The following is a 12939-nucleotide window of genomic DNA, read 5'->3' as shown; positions in this document are numbered from 1 at the left end:
GTGGTCCCTGGCTACCAGGCAATGTGCATGGCAGGGCAGTCCTGGAGTTTCATACCCTGATCATGCAGGCTTCCAGGCAGCCCACCAGGCGAGCTGGCAGGAAACCAGCCTGGAGCCTTGCCTGTGCTGTGTTGGAAGTTCATTGAATACGATATGTCTCCCTGAAGCATTTCAGTTCTGATGAATTGGCATTTTCCACTGAAAACCTGTTTTGTTGCTAAATTCCTCACCAGCTGTAGCCCTGGATGCCATGAAGCAGCAATCCTTGCACTCTGCACTGGCAGGTACTTCGTCATGGGTGTACTTGGAGTGGTGTTGAGTCCTTATCTAAAATTTGTGTGCTGCAAAGACCAGAGAGTAGAGGTTCACAGGGTTGGTATTACTTATCTATCTCTCTAGTGTACAAGCATTTTATTGTTGTTGTTGTTGTTTCTGTGCTGATCTTTTGCATGAAGCTACTTTGCTGAGGTTTTCTGTACCACTTTGGCACTAAATCTTTAGAGAAGAATGGTCTGCTGGTCTTTGATGATGCCTTTACCATGAAAAATCATGCAGACCAATTGATGAGAGCTCCCATTTTGGGGAACTCAGTGTGTGATGTACATAAATCTAGCAGGACTTTTTTTGAATGCAGTAGAGTACATAGTGTGCCAAGTTAAAAAATCAAGTAACATGTTGATTAAGTATCCTTCAAAGAGAGGGGAAAATTGGAAAACCCTAAAAAGTAACTCAGAGAATATTCCTTTTCTGCACATCCCCAGATTGGACAGATGTTGCATCCTTTGGCTTCACATCTCTTAGATTCTGATCCTTGTCCAAGTGAATGGGAAACTCATCCATTTTGAGCAGGGGAAAGGAAAGGGGGTTATAGCCACCAAGAAACTCTGCTAAGGAGAACATTTCAAACATTGCTCTGTAGCATAATCCTGTCTGTTACAGCTCTTGTTGGTTTACTGAAACTAGCTGAATTTTCTGCTTGTGAACAAACCAAAGGCACACACTGCACAGTGAGATCAGGCTCCAACAAAATTATCATGCATGTGGGAATAAATACCCTTCCCTGTTACTCCAAAAGGGAATAAGCTCTGTTATGGACAGAAACCTTTAGGCTGTTCATCAAAGGTAGAAATTACCCATCCATCTGAGCAATTACAGCAGAATAAAGTGTAATTAAACTGTACCCAGCTAGAGGAACGTACATCCTTTTGTGGTAGTTACACAGTGTGTCTCTTGAATCAAATCCAGTAATCAAAATAAGAATCTCTAGGTTTAAAAATGTGCATTTTTATATGCTGAGATGAAAAGCCATAGTTTTATGTTATTTTTTTCTCTGCATACCTACATGCCTGTTGCAGAGCTACAAAAGCAGCATGTAACAATTAGTTTAACTTAACTCTCATGAAAGGGACACAAATATTCATGAAAATTTTAAAGTTAACCTTTCCTAATTAATGTATTTTCACTGAAGGTCAGTAAGTCTTGTCCTGAGCAAAAAAATAGGCATAAAAGGAAAATTAAGATAGAATCATTAGCCAGTCTTTTCTGACTTTGTTTAAAGTGAGCAGGCTCTGAGGGAGCTTGTTTGGGGAAAGAAATTGAACACCACCTTAAAAGCTGTAGTTATTATCTGAAGAGAACTGTCTGAGAATTTGGATCTTGAAGCTTTAAACTTTGAGAAAGTTTATATGATTCTCAAGTCTGAAGAAATCCCGGTTTATAAGTTAATGGCAAGTTTTTTCTAAATGCCAGCACGGCAGTATTAATCTTGTGTCTGCAAGTCAAGCTGTGTTTTGTTTTGTTCAGCATAGTCAGAAGCAAAGACAGCTGGAGTCTGAATTTGTCCAGCAATGATAATGAATGTACGAAGCATCTTAAAAGGCAGCTTTCCCCCTTGCCACTGTGCTGGCCTCATTAGCAGTTGTAGTCTTGCACAATTTCTCAGTTGGCTGGGTGTAAAGTGTCTTTGGAGGAGGACACTGTGGTCCCATCCATGCTGGGGTTTATTAGACAATTTAAAACTGATCTCAAGCATAGTTGGTTCAGGACATATTTGTGCTATCATTGCTAACCTACAGTGGTAAGAAAACATGGTGTAATAGACTGTAGTGACAGGTGATGCAGAACAGTCTTCACAGCCTTGGTGAATAAATTGTTCCCAAAACTCCTGGTGACATGACCATAATTGCTGCTCGAGCCTCACCCTGTTTCTCTGCAGCCTGGGTAGGAGTTGCCATAGGAGACAATGGGATGTGTTGCTAAAGGAAGGGTTCCAGCTTTGAACTGAGTCCCTGGTATGTTAATTACTTACATGAGGATAGCGCAGGATTTGGATCACATAGTGACAAGCACTGATTTACAAGAGGAAAGGGTGGCGCTAAGCCAGCCCACACAGCAAATAAAGAAAGCTGGAGTGAAGCCCTGGTCCTGCATTGCAGATTGATGCTTCTTGGTATTCTTGGCCAGGCAGTGAGAAGAGGGTAAAATCTGGATTATCCTGTTTAAAGCACAGTCCTGTGTTTATCCTTAACTAATCACTGCTCACAGGTACTTCATGAGAGTAAATTAACATCAGCAAAGTGATTTATGGTCTTCAGATGCAGGATTACTGCAGGCATGTGAAGTAGAAGGATGCATGAGACCTTGGAAATAATTACAAGAAAAAACATTTTTGGGTAGAAGTTAAGCAGCAGTGATTCTTGGTGTTGTTTTTATCCCATATGATACCCAAATTGTTTTGCCTTATGAGATGCATATTTACTCCTCAAAAAATGGAATTCATTTAATTTTCAGTCACCCAGGTAAAAATGAGAAGTTTAGTCTCCAGCTGATCTTTGGGCCCTCTAAAACATCACTGGAAACAGAAAGCCATTCAGGAGGTAGTTCATTCATTCCCCCTGCATTAGACACTCATGTTGTGATCCGGAGCTGCCTTTTTCTCTCTGTCAAAGAGAGGGCCCAGACAGCTGACTTATGTTAGACATTTAGCTTTTAGGTGAGTACAGACAGATTAAAGGGGATGTCAGCCAAAGAAAGTAATTTTGATTTTGATGTACCAGAAGTGCCAAACCTTCCTGTAAAACAAATTGTAGCAGAGGGTTTATATCCCAGCCACTAGATTAAGGTTAGATGTTTACCATCATTTCTGAGTGTAGACAATGTCAGAAGGTTGGTAATTTATGCCTTTTGAATGAACAGTTTGAATCCAATTCAGAATGCCTTCTTACAACAATTTTGACCATCTGGCATATCTTTGTTGTAATCTTTTTAACTCTTTACTCCCACAAAATAAGGTACTTGTATTTGAACAGTTGTATTCACCCAAGTAAGAGATCCGTGTCAGCTTTGTAGGTAAGAAAAGAATGTGTCCCATAAGGTGGTCACTGGTGGATCAGTCTCATGGGGCATGGACACCTTTGTATGCCCATGACCTGTGCAATGGATGGCAGTGGCTGAAATTCTAAACTGCCTGTGAAATCAGCTAGCAATTTACCCTAACAAATTCAATTTGCAGAATTTTGCAAGAGCCCTCTTTCAGTGTTGAGAATAGTTCTGTCTTGACTTGATATTTTTTAGCATAACCCCATTCATTAGGAAGGAGGAACAAAAATAAACAGAGGCATGACTGTACTGTAATTGACTGTGATTTAAGAAACACTGTACTTGCCAGAGGCAGTTACTGGAAGATATATAGAAATCTAACAGCATTATCAGAACAAAACCAATGGCTTTGTTCAGGTTCCCATGAACACTGTTTCGCAAACATAAGGTGCAGTTTGTTATCCTCAATTTCTTCTTCTCTTTTTTTTTTTTTTTGTTTGTTTTGTGTGTATGTTCGTGCTTGTTTTTGTCTCATCTTTTTATTAGGCTTGGAAATATCATGGGATGGAGACAGTTTTGTGGAAGTCATGGCTGCACCACATCTGAAAGGCAGACTCTGTGGTCTGTGTGGCAATTACAACGGGCACAAGCGAGATGACCTGATTGGGGGGGATGGGAATTTTAAGTTTGATGTGGACGACTTTGCTGAATCTTGGCGCGTGGAGTCCAATGAGTTCTGCAGCCGCCCGCAGAGAAAACCTGTACCTGAGCTCTGTCATGGGACAGTCAGGGTGAAACTCCGAGCTCACCGGGAGTGCCAGAAACTCAAAGCATGGGAGTTTCAGAGCTGTCATTCAACAGTGGATTATACCACATTTTACCGGTAAGTGTGGCTAGCTTTGGAGGGAGATACTAAGTTACTGTGCGAGGAGAAAAACCACACAGTTGGCCCAATTTCAGCAGCATTTGAACACATGCATTGAACTGCCTTTGCTAAGAATTAATATGCAGGCTTAGAGTTATATTATGGGGAGGTTTTGTGAGGCTGGAGTCAGAAGAAGAGGGTCCTGAGCTAATAGACCCAAGCAGCCAACAGTGAGAAAGGCAGGCAGAGTTGTGATCACCTAGAGAAAAAGTACTTTTGGAGACTGAGGAAAGAGAGGGAAGAGATTTCAGAACATTTTTGTAAACTGTGATTTTGAAGTCAGTTGTAAAGTTGAGGCTGACTTTAATTGCTATTGCTTGTGGTCTATGGAAGTGTGACCCTGAGATTAGCTCAGCTGGTTGGAGCAAGATGCTAAAAACACCAAGTTCATGGGTTCAATCCCTGTTTGGGCTATTCGCTTTAAGAGTTGGACTCGATGATCCTTGTGGGTTCCTTCTAACTCAGAATATTCTGTGATTCTGTGTCTTCCCAGAAATATTTTGAAAATTACTTTATTAAAGCAGAGGTATTAAATATAACTACTGCCTCTTGAATGGTGTAGTTTTTGGGCTGGGAGTTTGGAAGGAGAGAGTTAATAAAAGTTCCATGCATGCCATCCTGCCCTGGGAGGAAAGAAAGACAGACGAGGATCTAGAAACCTTGTCTGAGTGAATTATTTAAGATTTTTTATCTTTAAAATGCTTCCAGTCTAAACCACAAAGACATATTTTCTGTTCTTCAATTGGCATGAGTTTATTTACCCCTCACTTAGTAAATAAAATTGACTTTTCTTTTGATTGCCTGACATAAAAGATAAAAGCAAGCCGAGTCACAGTTGTATGATGGCAAATGGAGCTGCCTGATCTCTGTGCTCCCAGCTTTCCCCACATGGACACATCTGCTAAACTATTGGACTTATTAGGAAAAGCTTTCTAAAATGACTCGATTTCCCTTAAGACTTGCCTTTCCTCTTCTTTTATAGTGAGACAGAAAGACTTTTATCTACTCCAGCAAAATACACCTGGGACTGGGAAATGCTAGAAGAAGCACTACAGCTTGGCTTGTAGTCTATGTGCCTGTGCATTTATTTTGCTGTAGTGTATCCCTGTGCTAGGAGCCTAGCAAAGAGTAAAAATTATATTGTGTGCAGGTTATGATACTTTATCTTTTCTAATGGCTGGAGGCACAACAGAGAGCACTAGAGAAGCTAACACACACACAGGTTCTGTTGAATGCATTTCAGCAACATTCCCATCTCACTTCCACCATCCTTTAAAGGTAAGTGATGACAATGCAAATGGAAAACAGGCCCAGAGAGATTTGTTTAATTTTGCAGTGGATTTTTTGTCCCTTTTTAAAAGTAGCTCATGATTAATTTAGTGCAATACACTTCCTGACACCACAGCAGAAAATGATTTATATTTTGACTACAGCAGCCAGAAAAAAAATTTCTACATGCTCGCAGACAAGAATTACCGTAGAGCTTTTCTGTTCCTTTAAAATTATGTCTAATGTTTGTCTTGGAAAGGCAATAAAATCAAGCAAGTATTTAATTTGATTATGTTCTTTTGTAGAAAAGTATGTTTTTCCCTAAGGAAACTTTATGTTGAAATGACCATCATATTCTGTCAGGAGGAGCTGTTCATTTGTTTCCATTTAGATGTTGCTAACTGTTAGAATGCTCAGCTCCTAACACAGGAATAAAAGATAAACTATAATGTACAGTTAAATAATGGTGTGTAGTAGAATGCTGCTTCTTGTTAGAAACTGATGAAGTTGTAGCAAGCAATGTAGTCAATGACCGTCACCGTTTTTCATACTAGGAAGTTTCTGCAAGGAGGTAATGATTATGGGACACACATTCAAGAAAGTTCTGGAAAGCTTTCTGTCATTAATCTTTGCAGATATAAGTATGTATGTGTGTGTAAGTAAGTATAAATACAAGTATTTCAGAGATTTGCTTTTTTTCATTAATTTTTGTTCAAAAAACCCATTACTGGTGATGTACTTTTGCAAAAAATTTGAGTTACCATTAAAAGAAATTTAAATTAGCACAGCTTTTTTTCTGAGGTCTTTTGGAAAAGCATATTTAGTCAATGTCCTCTAATTTCAGGCTAGGTTTAAATAAAATTTTTCAAATTCTGCTTTTCTAACTCTGAACAAGTTCCTATCAGTAAGAAAAGTGAGGAGGCAGAAGGGTAGGGTCAGATTCTTTAATTTTCTATTCATCTCATCATTGAATTGAATAGCTTCTCAGTTTTTAACCTCCAACATTATGTATTATGGAATTTTTCCATTTGAAATACTGCATTCTGAAGAGTTAACCTTTCTTGATCATTTTTGCCTATATTATTGACTTTGCTTCATTTTCATTATGCTGCTCGGATAGGGACCTGCTGTTATTCAAAATTCTCAGAAATAGAAATAAACTCAGCAGGAACATGACAAATTAGCGTGTATTTTCTGCAGAGACCAAAAAAGGCAGTGAACAATGCATTGCAAACATTTGTCTGACATTGTGTTACTGAGGAGATTTCTGTGAAGATGGTCTTAAATTCATTTTAAGTCTTGTTCTTTTTACAGCAGTAGTTTCTCCTTTTGTTAGCCATCCAAAAAACATACAGCATGATTGTCATGATTGTTAAGTGAATAGGATATAGTTCATGTTTTAAAGAGTAGAGGCCTAGCTGTGTGTTGACTCCTGAGCTTGACCTTGAGAGATATCTGATGCCTTAGGTTGTGCACCTTGCCCTTAATCCTTTTTTTTGGTGTTGTGACTTTGGTGACTTGCGTTTCCCTGCAAAGCACATGGTCGAAGAAAACACAATGTAAGTGTACAAGAAAGGATTTTGAAATAGTCCTGACTGCAAATGAAGAATTTTAGCATCTAATTTTATACCACTCTTTTAATTTTTTGTTTTGTAACTAGACACATGTTATGCGATTTTAATTGTGGTTTGCTTTGTTTAGTTTTGGGCTGGTATTTTTTGTTGGTCTTTAATGCATTGCTAATTGTTCAGTACTCATGAGTAATACTCTAAAAATAACCCTTAGGGTTTAACTTTTTGGAGGCAAGTTCATTAAACAGGGAAACAATTTTGAATTTCCAGGACATTTTGGTAAAGCCCATGTGAAGAACTGATTAACAGTTAGCATCGTTACCATTGCCACTTGTCTGGTTTGGTATTTCAGTATGGTTAAGTGTCCTGGATTGGTCCTTGCAAAAATAAAATTAAAATTAAACTATGTGTGCAATTAACTCCTGAAGCTGCTCTTGGGGTATAAGCAACACTAAAAACAGGTGATACTATCTCAATATCTCATGTTGCTATTACCAGAAAACACTCTATCACGTTATTGGGAAATACTGTGGTACCATTTAAGCTCTTGGATGAGGATTTGGGGAGCTTAGGGGACTTGAGGAAGCAGAAGAGGACTTTTATGTGCTCACTGAGCCCTACTCCATGGCTGATCTCATTGTGTATCTTTGAGCGGGGCTGGAGCAGGGGCCTGGATGTGACTCCAGCCCTGTGAGGCCGTGTGGAGTGGTTCCCCAGTGTACCCCCATACTTACTTTGCTTGGTCATGACTGATACCTCTCAGGAGCCTCCTTGGGAGGCAAAGGAGCAGGCAGCTCCTAATGGGTGTGGGGACCACAGTGAGAGGGGCACTGCAGTGCTGCTTTATGCAGGGACATGTTGGGCTGCAGGAGACACTGTACAGGAAGACACAGGACTAATACTCCTAGAGCACCTGCCCTCATTAGCATCTGTGGTTTCTAGTAGGTTGTTGGGTTTTCTTTAAAGCTGACATCAACAGATTTGGAACATGACATCAACATGATGTCAGTATATCACCTGTCTCTAATACACCTACACAGCAGCTGAGTTCATAAATGACTAGTTAGACAGCACTCAAAACTCTCACTACTGCCATAACTTCAGAAAAAAATTCAGTGTCTTGCTTTTGCCATGCAGTAGATTTCTCTGTTTCAGATTGGAAAATCTGTGTGCCTAACTCTTTAAGACAAGTCTTTTTGTTGGTATTACTCTTCCTATTATTATAATATATTTTTTATTGATGGTATTATTGTTATTATTATGATTTTAACAGACAATAGCATGCCAAATGCTTGATTACTCTTCTTCTCTTTTGTAATTGTCCTAAGAGATCTATTTTTCTCTCAAACACTTGAATTTAATCCCATTCTATATTTTATTGCAGGGTTTAATTAACATAGTAATAGCATCATTTGTTTGAATCTGTTAATCACATGCATTCAAGAATTGCAAATCTACTATATTACAATTCTCATCTTAAATGTTGCTTGAGATGTGATGACATTACTCCATCTATACCTCTTGGTTAATCAGTTAATGAATTCCAATTTCAGTTAGCCAAATAACTTTATGCAGGTAGTTGCTTCTGTCTTACAGTTTTTTTTAAAAAATGCCGCTTAACTAGATAAAATATTACTGCTTAAATTTAGAGTATAAATTGCAATGTTGTGTAGTTTGTTGGTTCTCTGTTATTAAGTTTGGGAGTTGGCCATAAATGGATGCAGAGAGCATGCGAGCCATTGCATTGCTAACTTAATTACAAACTGTATTTAAAATATTGGGGCCAAGGGTTTGTGGCTTTGAAGCAGAAGGTTTGAAGGTTTTTTCCCTGTTAAAAATGATGACCTACAGCTGTAAAATTCATGTGGTTATGCCCCTGTATTCACTCGGCAGGATGGTACAAAAAAAATGTAGGCTGAAGAATGACTTCAGAAAATCCTGATTCAAGTGCTTAAGGGATGGGTGGAACTGGCATCTCTGGAACCCTCAGTTTATTGCCAAGGGTGCATATTGCAAAATTCTCCCCATGAGATTTTCTGGCCCTGGCTGTGCATTTGAGCAGAGCAGTTGCCTGTGCTGTTCCTGCTGAGGCCAAGCTGCTTCAAGGCTCCTCTGGCATGTAAGTGAAGGGCAGCTGTAGCTCTTGCTGCTCCTCAGGGTGACTCTTGTCCTGGCTCCTGCACCTAAACCACACCAGGGCAGAGCTGGCCTGTGTCTCCTTTCAAGACAAAGCCAGTGGCATTGGCTTGAGAAAACGACTGATGGCTTGAAGCTGTGACTGGTCCCCTTGCAGACCTGGCACAGAGCAGGGGTTGGCTTTTGCTTCCACTTGCCCTTGTGCTAAGATTTGGATGTTTCTGTGCCTGTCAGACTGCCAGCCTGAAGCTGGCCCTGAGTTGAGGTACTAGCAGTAGTGTAACCACAACAGAGAGAGGCTCAGGATGAAACAATTTATGCAGCTTCTTGGGCAAATTGTCACTGAGCAGCTGTACAACCCAGGGATCTTCTGGTTAGAAAGGAATTTAAAAATATTTGAAATAATAATAGGGGTTTTTTAAAGCAAATCTGCACCAGGATGTGAGTTTTCTATGAATCACAGAATTACAAAATGGATAAGGTTGAAGGGCACCACAATAGAGTCATCTGGTCCAACCTCCCTGCTCATGCAGGGTCATCCTAGAGCACAGGGCACAGAATTGTATCCAGATGGCTCTTGAATATCTCCAATAAGGGAGACTCCACAACCACTCTGGGCAATCTGTTCCAGTCCTTAGTCACCTGCACAGTGAAGAAGTTCTTCCTTGTATTCAGGTGGAACTTTCTGTCCATCAGTTTATGCCCATTGTCTCTTTTCCTTATGCTTGTCAGCCATTGTGTCCCAAACCCTTCCAAGAACACTGGTGCTTGGGAAACAGTTCTCTGTGTCTATCTGTCCAGGCTGTCTGCTGCCTTTACTTTATGCCCCTATATAAATTGACATTATTCCTCAAACCACTAAATGTCAACCTGTGCATCTTGTGTAAGGCTGTGATGAACTTGCTGACATACAGGTAAGAGGCACCATGACTTAGAGTGCTGGTGACTGACAGTGCTAACAAATGAGAGAAAATGGACTTTGTAGTGTCTGGTGCATTTTGGGATTTCTGGCAGCAAGCTTCAAACTGTCGTCCCTATGTTCTAATGGTAAGGAGTACTGCAGAAATGCTGCATATATGTAAGTCTATGGCTCACCAATGTTTTAAGTCCCCTCCTTGAAGTATTTTTCATCTGATAAAGCCAAGAGCGAGGGAATGCAAGCTGCCAGAAAAATACTGTTTAGATTTAGAAGTTTGGATTTGGACAAATGGGTTGAGTGGTCAGAAAAGATAAATCTAAAGCCAAGCTGAGCTCAGTTATCTGCAGATCATAATTCCTCTTCATCTTTCCCCACACTCCTTCCCCTGGTGGGATATTTTTCACATAACCAAGTCCTATCCACTTGTCTGTTCAGAAAAGTACCTTAGGAATTTGAGGCTAGAAAACATTCTTCTCTTTGTATCAGTGGTTATTACAGCTGTAAAACATTGAAGCAATGCCAGAGGATTCACAGATGTCTCCTTTCCTGTTGAGGTATTGGGAATTGGCAGGGGGGGGTGGAGTGGGGATTAGGGTGGAGAGAGCTCCAAAATCTGACAAAACAGTGGTGTTGGATAGACACTGTTCACCTGAGACCATCCATGGCTTGCTTCCAGCTGAGAAGTGCATGCTTCCCCAATGACCCAGTTTGTGCTTCCCTATATGGAAAGTTAATGATTTTTTTTTTAACAGAGATATCTCTTATAAAAAAAAACAGATGAAGCAGCATACTACTGTGTGATTAAAACCCTGGAAGTTTCCTTTCCTTCAAAGGATGGCATGTCTGGAATGTGTTTGTTTTGTTTAGCTAAATACATGATCACAACGCCACCTGTCCTTTTACAGAGAATGAAAAATTATTTCCTACGGGTTCTAGGTGCAGTGTGAGGCTTCTTTTCTCATTTTTCCAGGAAAAAAAATCAATTTATTATTATTGCACATGCAGGTATATAGAGACTTATTACAAAAACCTGCTTCTGCGTAGTAAAACTTCATTTCTTTCTGGTTTATTACGTGGTTCAGTGAAATTCAAGTCCAGTGTTTCATAACCAAATGCTGTCTTCCTCATTGTCCAGTGTCTGACAGATGTGAGACTCTTCATGTGAAAATGTAAGGTCAGTTTAACTGAGACAAAAGTAATCCTGAAGGATGATAGGGAGGAGAGGGGGAGACATCTAACAGAAAAGCAGGGTACCCTAAATGCCCTTCTTATTTGTCAATATGGACTGCATTCTCAGAACTTATTGTTCCTGGATTACCTTTAACAGAAGTTTGGTAGGCTGATTTTGTTTCTTTTTCTACAGTGCCTTGGAGTTATGAGGTAAAATCCTGATTCAGCTAAGTCAATGGGAATTTTGGTGTATTTGGGTGGCAGGTTTTCATCCTTGTGAGTTTTCCTATCCCATGCAGATTTATTAAACTAATCTCTTGCACCAGTTAATAATCCTTGTTTTGCCTTCCCACCATTTGTTGTACCACAGACAATTTAAGAAAACTTCAGCTGGTTCAGAGACAGCAGATGCATCCTTTACTGGGCTGGACAAAAACCCCCACGTTCTAATTGGGGCACTCAGATCCTGTTTGCTTGCCTCTTTTTTCTGGGGGAAAACTAAGGGGTGACTTCCCAAGGCAGAAGACCTAATTTGTCTGGCCACAAGAAACTGAGAGATCCTTTTGGTGTTTCGCTAACTTGAGTTCACTTGTGGTTCTTTCTTCTTGGCTGTAAGGAGTTTGTAGAAAAAACCTGCAGTGCGAGGTCTACTGTCCCTCACATATTTCAAAGCCTGTCTGATAGGCTTTTAAACATGCCCTAGGCATAACTTTTTTAATGTAGGGTTCCCCATTGTAAATATTCTTATTAAAGCTACAATATCAAAATGCCACTATTTCACAGTGAGTATGAGCATGCCCTTGGACTACCATAGCAAAATACAATCACATCCCCGTTGCAAACAGTAATAAATAGTTTTTGAAAGGGCTCTTTTCTATTTGGGAAAGCACCACTGACGTTTCAGTTTTATAATATAATGCGTGATTTTTGAAAAGAGGAGAGCAGATGTGGAGAAAAACTGGTAGAAAAGGAGAGTGATATCCTCCCTTGTGGAAATATTTTAAAAGATGCCACCTGCCATTTGGTGTGATTTGATCCATTGCTAAAGAAAAAGTACTTGCTACACTGAAGTATTCTTTTTAGCTGCAAAAATAAACATCTCATTTTTGGAGAGATGCTGTTTGGAAAATTTGTCAGCATCATCAGAGGAAATCACCCTATGTCTCTGTCAGGTACCACAGATTTTTAACTACCAAAGTTAAAAATCCAAGACCTCCCTTTCGATCTCATTTTAATTAATCTCTAAGACAGGTTCTTGGCGGGGCTTTCTTTCCTAGTTTGTCTTAATTTAATTTTAACTTTTTATGTTTTAAGCTTTATTGCAGTATTGATTTTAAATAAAATTCAGAGATACTTAGCTGATGGCAATAGGTCTGTTTCCGTAAATAAATAATTCAAGAAACCAACCCATCAGATGTCATATTCTGCCTTGGGCAGAGGCTAGTAAGTGTTGCAAGGAAGAGGAAACCCACCCCTACTGTATCTGGCCAACCGTACCATGTCATACATGGGGGAGAAATCCCTTTCGGGCCCTTGAGATGATCAGTTTACATCTCATAGCATGAAATTTTAATTACCTTTCCTTTAACATGCATAGCTGCAAAGCTACTATATTTCAGCTCCTATTTTAA

At 39.8% G+C, this 12939-nt stretch overlaps 1 protein-coding gene across 3 annotated transcripts in view; it reads left to right on the top strand.

Moving 5' to 3' along the window:
- Window positions 1-12939, top strand: part of BMPER (BMP binding endothelial regulator) — a 147464-nt gene that overhangs the window by 97640 nt on the left and 36885 nt on the right. For all 3 annotated transcript variants that reach the window (XM_018075933.2, XM_018075932.2, XM_018075931.2), the window contains one exon: window positions 3865-4201. In XM_018075933.2, coding sequence (XP_017931422.2) covers window positions 3865-4201 — 337 coding nt within the window. The remainder of the gene's footprint in view (window positions 1-3864; window positions 4202-12939) is intronic.

The sequence above is a fragment of the Manacus vitellinus genome, unplaced genomic scaffold (assembly GCF_001715985.3).
Source record: "Manacus vitellinus isolate BGI_N305 unplaced genomic scaffold, ASM171598v3 scaffold_3_pilon, whole genome shotgun sequence".
In the NCBI taxonomy this organism is placed as follows: Eukaryota; Metazoa; Chordata; class Aves; order Passeriformes; family Pipridae; genus Manacus; species Manacus vitellinus.
The sequence above is the reverse complement of the archived record's forward strand: the minus strand, read 5'-3'. Positions and strand labels throughout refer to the sequence as shown.